Genomic DNA, 16,685 nt, shown 5'->3' with positions numbered 1-16,685 from the left:
ATCCCAGTGCTGCCACAGAGGAGGAGGCAGTGACCTGACACTGAGGTGCCCTCGGGACAAAGAAAATCCTTGACCCCGTAAAGGGAAGCTCAAGAGGTCCCTAAGAGGCTGCTCCTGGCCATCCCATTTCCAAGCTGCCCTCTAGATGGCCCTTGCTGTTATCTCGTGGATAAAGATTCATGGAAAGGAGTGGGACGGAGCAACAGAATAAAAACACATTTTTGAAATTATTTAGAATAATCGCAGCTGTATTTATGCACCTTATCCATTGGAAAGGTTCATTGCCTTTTTTCTAAACACACAATGGGAAATAAAAATATATACTGGAGCCACACTTATTTCTCCTCTCCTTCGCAGTGCTCAGCCACTCCAAGCGTAATGAACGTTTCATGTCTTTCAAGCACTGCTTTGTCATGCTATAAGCATTCATTTCATGCTTTGAATATTTCCTGTCATACTCGCCTTGGATGAATTTTTTGTGGGAATGCTTTGCTTGTGAAGGTTAATGGTTAGCAGCAGTGGAAACTGAAGTCCTGTGTCAATCCCCAAGCCTCGTGCACTGCAGGTCAGTGATGGGAAGAGTCTCCAGCCATCCCCAGCAGAGGCTGCACAGCTGACCCCACTGACGTCCCCATTTCTGTCCTGACTGACAGTCAGAGCCATTTGCCATCGCTGGATTCCCCCAAGAGAGTGCCAGCCACTGATAAGCAGGCTAAATCCTGAGCCTACCACAGGACCCACTAAATCCTGGAAATGGTGTAACTGTGCCTCACAGTCTGGACTCCAAAGAGAATATGGTATTATAAGGAAAAATTGTGTTTTCTTTCCTAATAATTCAGATGATTCTTCATGACAGATGATTCTTCAGACAGACATGAGTCTGGATGGGGAATACACCTGGATGCTGCAAAGCTTCCATGCTAGATTATTATGATTGAAATGCTGTATTTCTTGTACTTTTTGGGAATGTAATGCAATGAAATAAGATGAAGGAAATGCAAGACTACATCACGCATAAGCTAAATTTATAACCAGACATATCTGCTTTTGTTTCCTTGGGAAACGCTGGCTCTCAGAGCTGCCTACAGGCACTCTCAGGGGGTGATGAAACACAGGTTGGACCTCATCAGACCTTTCTTGGCTGATGGGTCCTGTTAGAGTCAACAGCCTGTCCTGCCCAGTCCCAGGGAAGAGACCAACCCCACCAGTACTCCCCAACTCGGCCACAGCTTCCAAGCCTGGACAAATTTCCCCACTGCTGTTCCCAGTCAGCAGACAACGTGATCTGTAAGGGTGCAAATCTGTTCAGAATTTGGTCCTGGCAAGTTACAAAGGTGCAAACAAGCTGACATCACCAGGAGCTCTGACTTCAGTGCCAGCGATGAGATTCCTTATTGGAAATGCTAAGGGCTTTTTTTTAAAGCTTTTTCTGAAGAAAGTTAATTTTAGATTAGTCCCTCAGGCTGTGATAACTCCTCAGCGTGGCTCTGTAAACAAGAGAGGAGAGTCTTCTTGCATTTATAAGATTCTGATGCAAATAATCCCAAGAACAAGAACATTAATAAAAGCTGCCGTTACTGTATTACTGCCTTTGCAGCTGTAACTGATAGAAAACTTTCTCTGCAAGGCTCAGTTATCTCCTGAAAATGAGGTGTTTCAGGAATGTTAGTCATCTGAGACTGTGTATTTTCTAACAGCACCAGTTTCAGCATTGTGTGTTCAGAGGACTGCTCGTGTCCTTGCACTCCTCGGGTGGGAGCTGAGGGGCTTATCCAAGGACAGAGGAGCCTCCAGACAACCCCAGCACCTCCTTGGAGAGTTGGCATCAAGCTCTGTTTTAGCTCTGAAAGCCTGTGAGGCAGCTGGACTCCACCTGAAGCAGTGGAGAGGAGAGGTCAGGCATGACCTGAGCAGAAGGGATGGCCTTGGAAGGCAGAATATTTCCCCTTGTTAAAAATTTGGCTGTGGAAGGAACTGGATGTCACTCAGCTGCCATTTAACCTGCAACGCTGGCTGAGTGATGGGGACAGCCACCAGGAGCAGTCACTAGTTCTCTGCTTGGGATGAGGGTTTGAAGGGTGAACTCGGAGTCTGAGAAGAGTGCCCAAGGCTCGGGCCAGGCAGGCACTGCTTCCACTGGCCGAAGCCATCCCACTGCTTGGAATGCCACGTTTGGGACCAGAAAGAAAGCATTCACAGAGGGACTGGACTCTGCAGCCTGTTAATTTAGGCAGAGGGGTCTTCCCACAGGCAATCTCCTCCTCCCTTTCAGCCAAAGCTAAATCATGCCTTCCGTGACCGGCTTTGCCTGGAGAAGAAGAAACTTCTCTTTGCACACGTTCCCACTGCGGCCTTCTCTTTCCCCCACAGCTCAAGGACCAGAAATTCTTCCTTTCTGTTTTTAGGCATGGAAAAATAAGCATATACTTAAACATTTTTTTAAGGTTTAATACTCAAGTCTAACCCTACTTAAGCAAAGAATTCACAGATGATATTTACAAGTCCAGTGTAATTACTGCAGGGCTGAAAAACGAGTTCTGCGAGTTACGGTGCATCATTGTTTTTCTTTTTTCTTTTTTTTTTTTTTAATGTTTCAATGAACAATGTGCCTTTCATTTCCTGCAGTGCTGTTAAGGTACTTGCAGCTCCAAGCAGTGAGACTGCATTAAAGCTAAAAAGCATTTGGTTTGGGCATTACACATTTTTATTTTTTTAGAAAAATACCTCTCCCTCTTCAGAAATTGTTTGAGCAATGGATTTGGCACACATTTGCAATCAGCTGTAGTAATGAATGCTGGCCTGCTCACTTGAAATGGGAGAATTTACCAACTTCTTTAAAAAGAACTCACTCATCTACAATCAAAGTGCTGTGCTACCAACTCTGAGCCACCAAACCACAGTCCCCCGCTTGAGAGGCACGAGCAGCCTGTCAGAAATGACACAGCGTTCTCCTGCTTTGCACAGCACACCTCGTGTGCACCTTTACGCTGCACTTATGAATTCACCAGTGCCACCACGTCAAACACACACACTGCCTGACATCCATTTACTGGCAGCAGCAGCACAGCTCTGTACCACAGTTATTAACTGCTCTGCTACATCCTCCCTGCCTTTCTCCAGAGTTCAGCTCCTGATGGAGCAGAGCAGGATCCGACTTTTCATATTCTCTGAAAGCCAGAATCGCAAATATCCCCACTTTGCAGACAAAAAACCAAAAGGTTTCCGTACAAAAGTTTAAAATAATCCTACTTACAAAAAGAAAATCTATCTGATAGCTGTTTCCACGACTGAATGTGAGAATAAAAGCCTGAGAGAGTGTCCACAGCAGTGCTGAGCTGGGAATTCAGTTGTTCCTGATCCCCAGGCATGCAGTCACTTCACTACATCAGACTACCCATTTTGTCATCCTCACTTCACTGAAAACTAGTTTGTTTATAAAACACGACACCAAACCAGTGCATTTAACAAGATTTTAAAATCAATAACCCCTATTTTTTTTTTTTTTTTGATTGGGTGAATTGCAAAATCACTTTGTGGTGCCAACTGAAATGAAGCTTTTACATACCATTAGGCAACTACTAAAGTGGGGAATTTTCCACCTGGGTGTTCCACCCAGCTGGTCAGAAAAAAAAATCCCTCGTTTGAGCAAAATATCAGGGCATCAAAAAATGCTCTTGCCTTTCAGATGAAGTTGCTGGCCTCTTTCATTATTCCTCCTGCAAACTTCCTCACCCATATAACAGGCAGAGGAATTCTGCTTTTTCTGCCTCTCCCCAAAAAGCTGTTTCCCATGGTGACAGAGCAGCACTGTGCACACCCTGTGTTAGTTTTACCTCCAGCTCCAGCACAAAACATCTGGACCTCGGACTGTCCATGCACCAACAAGTCCTGTCTCGCCTGCATGTTTGCTTTTCATGGCCATCATGCTGCATGTCCCTCTTTAGAAATAATTAAATGCCTAATATTTCTGTTAAATATTTGCAGTGGTGACTGGATGACTGCCTGGAAACTATTCTGGCTCAATGAAGGCTGAGGGAAAGACCAGAGTTGGCGTTGAAGCCACCACTAAGAGCAGAAGATGTCACCATCTTCCCTGTCTGTGATGATCCTGCTCCAGAAAATGAACCAGCAAAGCCCACTAGAAAAAAACAAAACAAAACAAACAGGAGTGTCTCTAAAAAAGAAAAGCTATTTCTCCCATGAACTTCACTTCAATGAAGGTTAGACCTACAGGCTTTGCAAAACAACACATACAATTTAGAATGATAAATTAAAATCTGTAGTAGGAGGCCTTCTTTTTCAGGGCCATATAGTTGACCCTCCTGAACCTACATTACTCAAGGTATGCAAAATATATGTGTATAATAAATAGCTCTAGAATTTATGGAGTGGAACAGAAAGGATATTAACAGGCAAGTAGAGAGGCTGTATAACCCTCACAAGGCCTTTAAAGATTTATTTTTTTAAAATGAAGGAATGCATGCATGGAAAAGGCAGCACTGAATCGATACACTTCTTTGTGCCTTCCAGAAACACATGCAAAAATGCTTCCAAATCTGCCCTCAATCTGGTCACTCCACTGTTGGCATCAGTAGGAATGAGATTATTCACGATTCTATTTTTTCTTCGATGAAAAAAAAAAAATTTCCTCTCTGTGTGGGCTCATTCCCACTCTCAGTAAAATCAATTACGAGCCTCCCATTGACTCCGGAGGGATTTGGATCAGGCCCTGTGGAAGTGGGTCTACAGCAAGTGTAGAACAACGCAGTTAATATGATTTATTGTGTCCGTTTCTGTGCGTGCAGTTTTTCATTTTCTAAAGCCTGCAGTTTTGCTTTCATCCTCACGTCCAGGAGATAAGAGCTGCAGATTTGTGTTGATCTACGCTGGGTACCCCAGAGCTGGGGGCTGTGTGTGCTGGGAATGAGCTCAGCCTGCCCGGAGGGAAGGAGCCCTTCAGGGCCAACACTCTGGCTTAGAAAATCTCCCCCACACGCACTGCAGAAGGTGCAGAACCAGTGAGGAGGCTGCTGCTGTGGTGGGGAAAAAATACCCTTTAGTAAAACTGAGAAAAAAAAGAGAAAAATCCTTTTCCTGTTTATTAAAAGAAAAAAAAAATTTAAAAAGTACCTTTTGCAGGTCACCAGCAAAGTTCCAAGAATTCACTAAAAGATTGTTTTACAAAGAAGACTCAGGCTCCAAATCAGAGATATTTCATTTCACTAGGCTTTTACAGATTCTACATTATTAAACACTGACATTGCTGCTTTTCGGGGCAGTTGTTGAGTAGCAAGCTTTGTTAAAGACTAAGAAACTGCAGGGTAAGATGAACTGTGCTTTAATAGCTGCGAAAGAATATTATCTAAACATGAAATAATAACATGCTTGGTGCCTAATACATTCTAAATTAAAATATGATTTAATAAACACAGGCAACATATTCCCCATTAAAAAAAAATAGCAGAATTGGCAGAACAAAAATCACAGTTTAGTCAGTTCTTCTCTTAACCTTGCAATCCTTTGGCTACAAATTAGAATTTCTGTGAACAGGATTGATAAGGGAAATTAGGCGCTGTCTTTCAGAAACAACAGCAATGTTTTAAGATGGTATGTTTAGAGATGAACAGCACAAAATCTATCAAAATATGAAACCTTTCATATCTAATGGGAGGAAATTACAGGAGTCCAAGTAGCCAAAATCTCAGCAGCCCAACGAGCCCTATGTTCCATGTCCTATGATTCATGCTGCTAGTTAAAGGTTTTTATGTACCTAAACCACTTCTTCTTCCCTTAATATTAAACTCTAAGCCCAAAGCAGTCCAGATGAAGCCCCTCAGCCTCACTGTCCCTTGTAGGGGTTTAAGGCAAAGCAGTTAGTTGCTCTGTGAAAGTGAAATCACACGTGTATTACTACAGACACAGTATTTCTACATGGATTTACACATCCCAGAAATGGTGACAGGGCTTCAGAGGCATAAACCCTTCACACAAATTCTTTTCTGTAGTGTAGACCCCAAGTACAGTGGATAACACAATCTACCTTTAGGTCTTACAAAAAAAAAAAGTTCTGGTTATAGATAAAAGAGGTCAAGTAAAACTACTACTAATAATCATCCCTTATTCTAAGTCCTAAATGTAGGCAGTAAAACAAAACTCAGTTGCTGATGGGCCAACAGAAATTGCTGAGGTCTACCTTAGCTAAACACAAAATGGAAGAGAAGCTGTTCCATTACACACATAGTCATCTTTTCACATACAGTCCCCACAGAAATCCACTATTACTGAATGATTTTTTTCCCCCCAGGTTGCTTTACAAAGCAAGCCATTGGTTCAGTAGAAGCCATTGCTTCTACTTTGAATCTGTCCTGGTCCAGAGAATATGAGTTTTCCCAAAAGTCCCAGTTCTTCTGGGATGTGGGATGGAGTGGAATGCTTCCACTCCAGCCACTGCCACTGGAGAACATGGAGAGAAGCACCAAGGAGCTGCAGCTGAACCTCCCTGATCTGTTTTCCTGTTGTATCTACTCCCCTGAAGGTCATGACTCAAGGCCCAGGGACTGAAAGCCTTTGCTATGGAGGAATAAGGATAAGGGTTGCATACAGCAGGCTCTTTATGGCATCTCCCTAATTAAAATTAATTTTAAAGGGGGGAAAAAAAAAGTCTCTCTCCAGGACTGGACAAAGAAATGCTACCTTAGATTAGTGAAACAGTAGCATTTTAACTATGAGGAGAGTGCACAACCTATTTGTAGCCATCCCATGTCAATTATTCTGAATCATCTTTTTATATTAGACATGGGGGAAAAAAAAAATCTTTATAAATATGGGCTGTTTTAATATCCCAAAGCAGGAGCAGCAGGTAAGAACTTACCATTTTCTGGCTGGTCCTTAATATCAGCTTCACTTGGCTGGCTGGGACTTTCAGATTGACTTGAATCTGAAAAACATAAAATACAGCCAAAAATTACAGGGTCTGCTGTGGAAAATAGATCAGAGGCGCCAGACTTCCTCAAAAGGCTGAGAGTACAAACTGAGGACAGGAGTGTTGCACTAGGACATGATAATGCAAAAGTCCTGTGCCTAGGTAATATGTTTGCTAGCCAAAAAAAAAAAAAAAAAAAAAAAAAAAAGAAAAAAGAAAAAAGAAAAAAGAAAAAAAATTTAAAAAGGGAATCTTGTTTGTGGCACTACACAGAGTGCTTGGGGTGTGTGTTGGCATAAATTAAGCTTTGAGAATCCTTCTTTTTAAAGAAGGCATATTTAAATGACTCTCCTACATGTTTTTTATAATGCAGCCTCTATGTTGTATACAAACCAGAGCCTTACTCCAACACATAGTAAAGTCTCAAAACATATCTCCAAGCAGGCACAGAAAGGTAACTTAGCAACCCTACATAGTCGTGGAGATTGTTGGCTACACATTTCTGGAACAAAATCTGCAAAACTGAGGGAAGAGCTGATTTTTTTGGCGTACTTTCGCAGTGGTTACAGCACCACAAGATCCCTAAAATGCACGGTGCTGGTGGTGATTTGCAGGGGGATAAGTGAGTCCAGATACTGGATGACCTGCTTTAGAACTTGTGTAAATAATCCCACAACCTCCCAGCTAACACTCTCCAACGAGCAAAATTTATTTGCCTAAAATAATAAACGACCTATAAAGGGGTATGTATAAACATGAGTGTTTTGCATTTTTTACACATTATTAACTCTACTTTATGTGAAGATGATCTCTTTTTGGTCCAAAAATTATTCTTAGTAGAAGCTTCAGTCAAATAGTATTTTCCTTCTTAATTATTTCTGTCACTATGAACTGGAAAAAAAGTCCCTTTACCTGTGGGAAAAAATATTTTTTAAGAAATCCCTCAAATTACTGGGTTTTTTTTGCAATTAATACATTTTTTTCCTTTCCCCAGAAATTGTTCTGTAATTTATTGATCCTGTAGAAAAAGTTTTTGCTGTGAAACAAAACTTAGGTGATGAAACCGCTTGCTAATGCCTCAATACCACCCCTCATCGTGACAAACCCATTTTCTGACTTCACCTTGACTTTGCAGAGTTTGGAACTAGCTGTCTGAAATCTGACCACATTTCAGTGAGAAGTCAATGCAAGATCAAAAGGTCACGACACTTAACTGTGATTAAATTGAAAATCTTACTTCTATTGCAACAGAGTCATAACACCACCCCTTCTTTTTCTTTGAGGTATTAATAGTGCTGGAAGAAGCAGTACTACTAGTGACCTTGGGTCAAGCAATGCTAATTTATTGCTTTAAAAAGGTTCCTTGCTTTTAAGCAAATGAAGATTTTAATTACCGCAGAGCACTATAAAGAAAATGCCTATTTTAAATATTCAAATTTTTTTTTTTACCTGCTGACTGTCTGCTTTAGGTATCATTCAGAAGCTTAGAGGACAATCTTGTATAAATTAAAAACTACAAGTAAAAAAAAGCACTCACAAAACAAAACTTGATAAATTTCAGAATATAAACATGCTGAATATTTAGCAAAGAAAGCTTCAGTCATGATGCTTGTATTTAAAATCAATTAAATCCCCCTAAAAAGTGATATATACCCAGTGCATCCCAGAATCCATTTCCCCTCTTTCGTATTTATAATTTTTAATAATTTTGCCAATGAAGCTAAGGGGGGGAAAAAAATATCCCCACTTCAGCAATTTTGTTTTAAATATTGATCTACTGAATTATCTCTCCCTGAAGCTGAAATCAGTGCCAGCAGATACACTATGGGGGTAACACGCACACTGCTGTTGTATCCTGGATTTTGGCAAGAAGTTTCGTGTTTCCGATACCGCAAAGGTAGAAACAAAGGTAAAACATCAGGAATGTAAAATATTTAGTTACCATTCAAAGTCAACATTCAACAGATTTAATTTTACAGGGCGGGCATTAGCCTTTTGCTTATTTTTCAGGTTTTACTTTCCCTCCAGCCAGCCATGGCTCAATTAGAGTTTGGGCTTTATGTTTCAAGCAGGCTCGGAATTCCACAAAAATTTACAGATTTGGAGAAGTTCCTGCTGAAATGTGGGACTGGGAGCATGTTTCCCTTTCCTTAAATTTGGAATGAGCCGGGGAGGCGGCGAGAGGGCCGCGGTGGCGGCCGCGGGAGCCGGGCTCGGCGCTGGCACCTTGGCTCCAGCACAGCCCTGCAGCCGGTGGGCAGCACACAGCCCGAGCTGCTCCTGGCTTGGGAGGAACAAACAAAGTACTTTTGTCTGCCTCAAGTGCTGTTTTTCCAACACCAAGGCTAGTGGCACAAGAGGGGCTCCACTGGCCGTAGGACGTTTGTTTGCACGCTGAATCTTTAACTTTCTCCTTTTATCACCTCGGCTCTGGCGATGGCGTTTTTTCCTAATTCTGCTTCCCCGCAACCCGCCCCTTCTGCTGAAATTAAATATTAATTTCCCAGGAAAAGACAACACAGCTTTAAGCACTATTCTTCATGGAGAGGCACAGGGCAGTAAAGCACAGGACGAGGTAGAATTAAAGCCACTCAATCCTGCGGTGGGGATCACGGGAGGCTACCGAAAACATGGACTGGGCAAGCGTGTGCTCAGCATTGTTATGCAAGGTGGCATCTTGTGGAAACCCCAGATAAGAAGACTGAGTTGAGGCACTTAGCCAAAATGTTTATATGCAGAATTTTGCTTCCCTGATTTTATTCAGATGCCGCAGATGATCCGGCACATATAAATGTGCCGCCACATGGTTAAGGGATTGGCAAAATCAGAGCCGTTGTGTTTTACAGTCTTGCCTAGGACGAGGGAGTCTTGCTCAGCCTCCACCACTCGCTCCCTGCTTTTTCAGCAGTTGGCACTAACTCCTGTCGGGGCTTTTTTGTTGTTTTGCACATGGAAACTTTCAAATTCCAGTTTTCTGAACGTTTCGTGTTTTGCGGGCTCGGCTACAACAGGAGGGGGAATGTCTGTCCTGCTGAGTCAGTTAGCCAAACAGGTGACCAGAGGAATAAATTAATTTTTGCCCATACATAATTGATATAAATGGAAGATCGTTTTCATAAGCATTTGCATTAAATCAATAAAATCACTTACTATAGAGCAGTTTAACAATTCATTTGATTTTCTCTTTTCTATATTTTTGATAGCCACTCTGCAAAACAGCATACACTTTATGCCTATTTTCTTTAGCAACAACACTGCCAGTTAAATTCTACCACCTGCAATAATTAGAGCCATTGGAAAACATACAAAACAAAATATACAGTAGATGTGAGCCCTCTTGAATCCATGGCCCCCTGCAGCAACGAGTTTCATTGGTGCCTTAAGCTAAGGCTGGTAGGAAGCCAAAGAATCTGTATATTACAATAAAGTGCATGTTATTAAGGGGAGGATTTAAATGATTTCAGATGGAGTTGGAAATATTATAGTGAGGAACCACTATTAAGATTGCTGATTAAAAAAAAAAAATCACCAAGGAATCTAGTTTTATGTTTAAGGAAGCTTAACCTTGAATAGCACAATGGGTTTTATTTGGGGGCTTTTTTAGTTAGAGAAAAGTTAGTGGTTGGAATTTTTAACCCTGAGCTAGCTGGGGTTTGAGTGAGACTGTGCACTGGGCTCAAGGTTATTGGTCAAAAGAAGCTCAAGGGGATCTGATACCAACCACAACCATGGCAAACAGAATCAAAAAAACATGAAGCTATTTTACTCTCTACTTCCAAGAATCAATTATGATTTAGGGAAAAAGGGAAAAAAGCCCCACAAACAACAAAACTGGCTAGTTTTTCAAAGTAGCATTTCCTATCACATCTCTATTCTCTGCTCCTCTTTGGACCTGTTCCTTAAGCATATGCTACCTCAGCACGACCGAGCCCCAGATCTGCCTGATCCCAAACCCTACGCAGGCAGGGACCTCCAGCTCTGGGACAGAAGCTCTGGACTTTTCAGGCTGCAGTTTTCCTTTTCAGCTGCAGCAGGAGCACAGCTCCAGCTGGGCTGCCGGCGGCTGCATGGAAGCAGGGCTGGCGGCACTGGAAGGGAGCGCTCCATTGTTTGGAAAGAATAAAACCTTCCCAGGAAAGTCTGGCCCGTGGACAGGACCAATGTCAACAGACTGACAATGTTGTTCTTTTTTGTAGACCGTGACACAGACGGTGAAGTGTTGTTGCACTCCTCCACCAAAAAGGCCTCTTTCGAGTGCCATGGCACTTCCCAGTGCTAAACCACTCCATGGCCACCTGACTGGGGAGAGACAGGACACTTCGTGGAGCACTCCCAAAAGCACACCGTGTTTTCCAGGGCAGGCTGAATCCAGCCTGGAATTCACTGGGGTGTCAGTGACCCTCTTCATTGTCTGCTGGTTTGCGCAGACCCAGTGAGTGGGTGCCAAGATCATTTTTTACCTCTGTAGAGTCGCTCCCTAGCAGAACCTGAGCCTCTGAGCCGCCCGTGAGCTACCACAGGTGCAGACACATCTATCCTGGAAACAGTAAAGGTGATCCCCACGTAGTGCAGGAGAAAAATGACCGGCGATGCCAGATGAGCAAGGCAGCACCGCCACTGCCCATGCTGAGCCTGCTCTGCAGGGAAATACAGCAGGTTCCTCTCCTCCACCACCAGCCCAGCACCTCACAGGAGCACCACAGAAGCGCACAAGTTAAATTTTCCATTCATATCATGTTTTGGGGGTGGGGGGAATACTGTATAATAAACTGACATATTTTATTCAAGTTTCAGAGCCCTATTTGTAATAAAAAATTTATATGGCTGGGTTGTGTTCATGCAATAAATTTTTCATCTATAATTTTGGGCATGGATTCTACCAAAGATTTATATACATAAAAAAAAAAAAAAAAAATTGAAATCATGCTCTTTTATATAGAGTCTTATGTGGTGAGCTTAAAGGATTTACAAACAGAAACCAGGACCAGGACTGGGGCTTTTTTACACTCACTTTCCCTTCATTATACACTATAATATAAACACATAGGGGTCACTCCATATACGCTACAATTATTATTTACGGCAATTTTGGTGGCTACTAGGATTTCTTTAAAGGAAGGCCTGGCTCTCCATTTTACTCCAGCCACTGCTTTCAAGTCAACTTTTATAGGGAGTTCAAAGTACTTCATTATCATCTACCCCACCATCACACATGTACACGCCCGCACCAGATTCCCAGTTTTATTCCATACCCCTGCACTCTTGTACACCCCATCCCCACGGCTCCCCAACGAGGTTCTGCACTGGTAAAATCCCTGTGGTGCCAGCCTACTTTTTTTTTTTTTAAAATAAGGCGAGGACTCTTAATTCCTGTACACTGGGAAAGAGATTATCTTTGATAATGGAAATGTAAATCAAAGCTTGCTGTTGTTTATTCCAGACAGACATTTGTGTGTTAAGTCTGTTTATCAGGCAACACTTTGTCTAAGCCAGGAAGTAGTCAGCCTTTGTAACAAGATGTATGCAAATGATTTACCCATCAGCCCCTGCCACAAAACTTTTGTGGCAAAAAAACCCTCCTTGTTACTTCACCAGTAAGACGCTCCTAAGCTACCCCGTAAGCAGACTAGCAACAAAACAGCCAGCTAGACTATGCTGATGAGTTTGAATGAGCCTAAAACATGTGCCCACAGTCTGTTGCTCGGTATTGTAAGCAGACTTTGTGTATTACATCTGTTTATCAGGCAACACTCTGTCTGCTGGGCCGGCTTTGTACCAAGGTGGACGCAAACAAAGATCTCCACAACTCCCTGCCTAACTTTTTTTTGGCTGCAGAAATTCCCCCTTCCCTCCTCGCTGGAAATAAGAACGCGAAACTTCACCGAGAGGCTGCGAGACCCTAAAGCTCTATCAAAATGGTTTCATTTAAAATCAACTTTCTTTGTTCTCACAAGCCCATAAATGATTTACTGCTATCGTGTGATAGCCTAGAATGTGGGGAATCTGTGTATTCCCATATTTGTTCCTTGATATTACAAACAAGTATTTGATTCACTTCTAAATGTTTGTTTTTAAAACAGTTTACAGCCTTTGATTCCTGCTTACTGATTCATTTCTGGAACATTTTCTATTTATTCCTTTGCAGTAGCAAACGTTAATTTTGACTTAATTCAAATTGTCATCAAAGGCTTCCTTAAGAAATCCCACAGCACAGATTTTATTTGTTATAATAAAATATTCTTAAAGTAAACATCGTGCGACTGTGTTTTTTTAATTCCAAGAGATACAAAAATCCGTTACCCAAAGGATTCAAATTGGTTCAGCCCTTTTTCCTAGACAAAATAAACACTTTAGGACTTTACTTGTTTGTATTCTCCTCAGTGGTGCTGTATGCATCACCAGCTAAAAACAAAGAAACTTTTAGCTGCTCAGACAAAATGCAGAAGCTCCCCAAACAACGAAGCGGGGGGGGTGGGGAGGCATTCAGAAAGTCTGACAGTCCATTCAATATAGGGATGATGGCCATAATGCATCCAGGGTCCCCTTGCTAATTAAATATGCATTGGCACAGTTTTGATCGATGCAAGCCATGGATCAGATGACACACCTGCAAAATCTTGAGCACAGAGCTCCCAGGAAAAGGAAAATACAGGCTGTCTCCTTATCTTTGTTTTCAAAGGCTCTCAATTTCTGTGCTTAGATATCTAATTTAATTCTCTCACCCCTCAGCAAACTGGATTACGAAAGTCAATACTGCCATTGTGCATCGACAGGAACACACAGCTTTCCTTTTATTCAATTTAGCCATGACCTTTAGACAAAGATAATGACAACTGTCTAAAAGTAAGGTAAGGCCTTAAGGAAGACCCTGCTGAGGGGCCCCTCTCGCTTTCCGTGGCTCCTCCAGCCAGGAAGAGCCCACCAGCCATGGAGCAAATCCAGAAATAATTTCCTTCCCCAGACCGCAATGATCAGGAGTAGCTTGGCACTGTGGCTCCCTCGGCCACCAAGGGCTCTGTCCCACCCTGAGGACCTGGGACACCTCAACACCAGCGGCCAGACCCTCAGGAGCCCTTTCCCAAGAGGTGGCCACGTCTCCGGATGAAGCGCTCTCGTGCCAAGAGCAGAGCCGGGCGCTTGCACAAGGAGGGACGACGCAGTCCCATTTTTCCTGTGGCTGTTGGGGACACAGTGAAGCAGAAGGGTCAGGAAAGTAGCACCAACTTCTCATTTCTGGCCCTGGGACTCAAAAAGAACCGCGACCCTTGAGCTGGGAGCGCGGCTCAGGGAGCCGCACGGACCCGCGCGGCGCGACGGCAGGAGGAGGAAGCGGCACGCGGATTTTCCTGGAGCTGAGCTGGAGCCAATGGAAATGACATTACTTTCCAATAGGTCTCGCATCAATATTTTTAGCAGCCTCCCTACAACGAGATAGCATCTTTCTAATACATCTGTAAGGGAAGGAGAGAGAACATGCTCCCAGCTAACGAACAGCTATCAGGCGATAATCCACTTTGGTACCTGCAGATACAGGTTGTACCTGAATCAGTGATGGAGGCATAGAAAAATTCATATTGATTGAGCAGCCCAACTCCACAAAATGTGAGCTTCCATGCTGCACAGGGTTTTAATTCTGCAGGATTTTTTTTTTTTAGCTGCATTTAAAAATACACTTGGCATTTCTAGCTGTGGACCAATATTTTTCTCATGTCTTTTTATACAGATTTGGAGGGAAAGATATTTGTAATGGAAAAAAAATATGTGCAAAGTTGGATTGCTAAGTTTCTGTAATCTTGGGAAATAAAAAAAAAAGCAGCCTATGTAAGAGCTACAAGAAACCATATGGATCAACAAGAGCTGCCCTCATATCCCTAGGAAATATATATTAACCTACATTTCATCATCATAAACCCCAAAATAAAAAATCTAATTAGAGTCTCTACCCTCAGATTCACTTGCAAAAAATTTGCTTATCCCCCTCACAAAATGATTTACAGTACTTACATCCATTTCTTCAGAGTGATTTAAATTTATTGAATCATTTCAATTTTTAGAGAGCTTCCATTTGGATCTGTACGGGTTTCTAGACATATGCAGTGCTCAGTTATTTAAAATTAATTGCAGTACAATAATTTTAAATTGCTTCACACTATACGAATCTCAAGTGCTTTGAAATATTTGAACCATTCTATTTAGAAGCCATCAAACTTCTGAGCACATGCATCAAAGAGTTGTTTTAAAAGCCAAAGGGCCATCCTGATGATCCCAAAGTGCAGGTGAGCTCAGCTCTGGGCATGCTCAGTGCACATGGACCTGGATTTATAGAACAATTCAACAAATTTTGCCCGAATGTCAATCTTAAATTAACAAAAACTGATCCTGCAATAATTTCAAACCACTAAAAAAATTCTAAAACTAGAAAAGCACTGTTATAAAATAATGGCATACATTAAAACTATTATTACTTCTAATGTATATTTATAGAACATCCTTTTATCCTGAAAATTAAAACAGCTTATTAACATTAAGCTAAGCTTTACAACACCTCTGTGGGAAAGGCGAGCATAACTATGCCCACTTTATGCAGGGATGAAGGAGGCACACAGAGGTTAAGTGATTTACCTTGAGAGGCACAGTTACTAACAGGAGTAAAAAGCACAGGGCCGGGCTCTTGAGCTCTGGATAATAAAGTCTCCCTCCCACCAATGCAGCCATTACAATGGCAATGGCAGAGCCCACTTAGGAAGCCTTCAACTACATTATGTAGAAAATTACTTGGTAGACTAGATCCAAAGTCACCTAGAAGGGGATATTTCCAGTCACTCTCAGCTTCTCTTTCACTTGCCTTTCTTTTTCTCATTAGTTATTTTGAAAAACAAGAAATCATTTCTCTCCAGAGTATTTTCTATCTCCATTTAACAATAACAACAGTAGAATTTAGGGTGACTAAATAGCTGGTTTTGCAATGTCTGACTTCATCTACAAAGGCAAGTGGAGATGAGCCTGTGTGATGAGCAGATCTGGTAGCTTTGGTCAAAGACCCTACATTCTGCTTTTGTGCAGTTTTACCCTGGTGAGAAAACCAACATCAGCAAAGCAGGATTATGTCCACCATATGGTGAGACTCCATTGGCGGTTGTACAGCCACCCAATTAATCTCTATCCCCCACCATCCCCTTGTTATTTATTTATTGTGACAAACTCATCCTTCTGGGACCCTAGGCGGGGAGCTTCGTATTCCCAGGCTATTGGCGTCAGTGCCCATCCTCATCCTTTATCCCAAGCAGGAGCTGGCGAGCTGGCGCCTTTCCTCCGGCCAAGGCGCGCGGTGCTACAAGGTCACGCCCAAGGAGGATCTCTAGATTTTCCAGAGCAGATTTTTTTTCAAAACTGCCCTCCATTAAAAAGCCAAATAAGCCCTTGAGAACGAGCACACACTTCACAAACTGCTGTCCAGAGCTGGCCATTCTCACAGCCCACAGATAACCACGCTGTTTGTGGAGGCCATCAGAGTGCTCCTGCATTTCAGTCTGTGCCTATTCCTAAGGAGTCTCCACAGCCTCAGACATTCGAGGCTTCATCAGCCAGCAAAAACAAAGAAAAACCTTCACCACACCAACAAACTGGGCACGAGCCCCAACCTCCTCCTCCTTTTTCAATCTCTCCCACTTCTCCTTCCTCGAAAGGACAAGTGTAAAATTTTCCTGTGATCAACCAAAAACTCAGCTAGGAATCTATACATCCAACAGAGGGAAGAATACAT

The 16,685-nt window shown here is 42.5% G+C and overlaps 1 protein-coding gene across 19 annotated transcripts in view; it reads right to left on the bottom strand.

The window, feature by feature from the left end:
• Window positions 1-16,685, bottom strand: part of NFIA (nuclear factor I A) — a 409,015-nt gene that overhangs the window by 107,048 nt on the left and 285,282 nt on the right. For 17 of the 19 annotated variants that reach the window (XM_068198897.1, XM_068198899.1, XM_068198898.1 and 14 more), the window contains one exon: window positions 6,872-6,937. The exons of the other annotated variants lie outside the window; for them this stretch is intronic. In XM_068198897.1, the coding sequence (XP_068054998.1) occupies window positions 6,872-6,937 (66 nt within the window). The remainder of the gene's footprint in view (window positions 1-6,871; window positions 6,938-16,685) is intronic. 19 annotated transcript variants of the gene reach the window in all.

Source organism: Anomalospiza imberbis, chromosome 9 (assembly GCF_031753505.1).
Source record: "Anomalospiza imberbis isolate Cuckoo-Finch-1a 21T00152 chromosome 9, ASM3175350v1, whole genome shotgun sequence".
Classification (NCBI taxonomy): Eukaryota; Metazoa; Chordata; class Aves; order Passeriformes; family Viduidae; genus Anomalospiza; species Anomalospiza imberbis.
The sequence above is the reverse complement of the archived record's forward strand: the minus strand, read 5'-3'. Positions and strand labels throughout refer to the sequence as shown.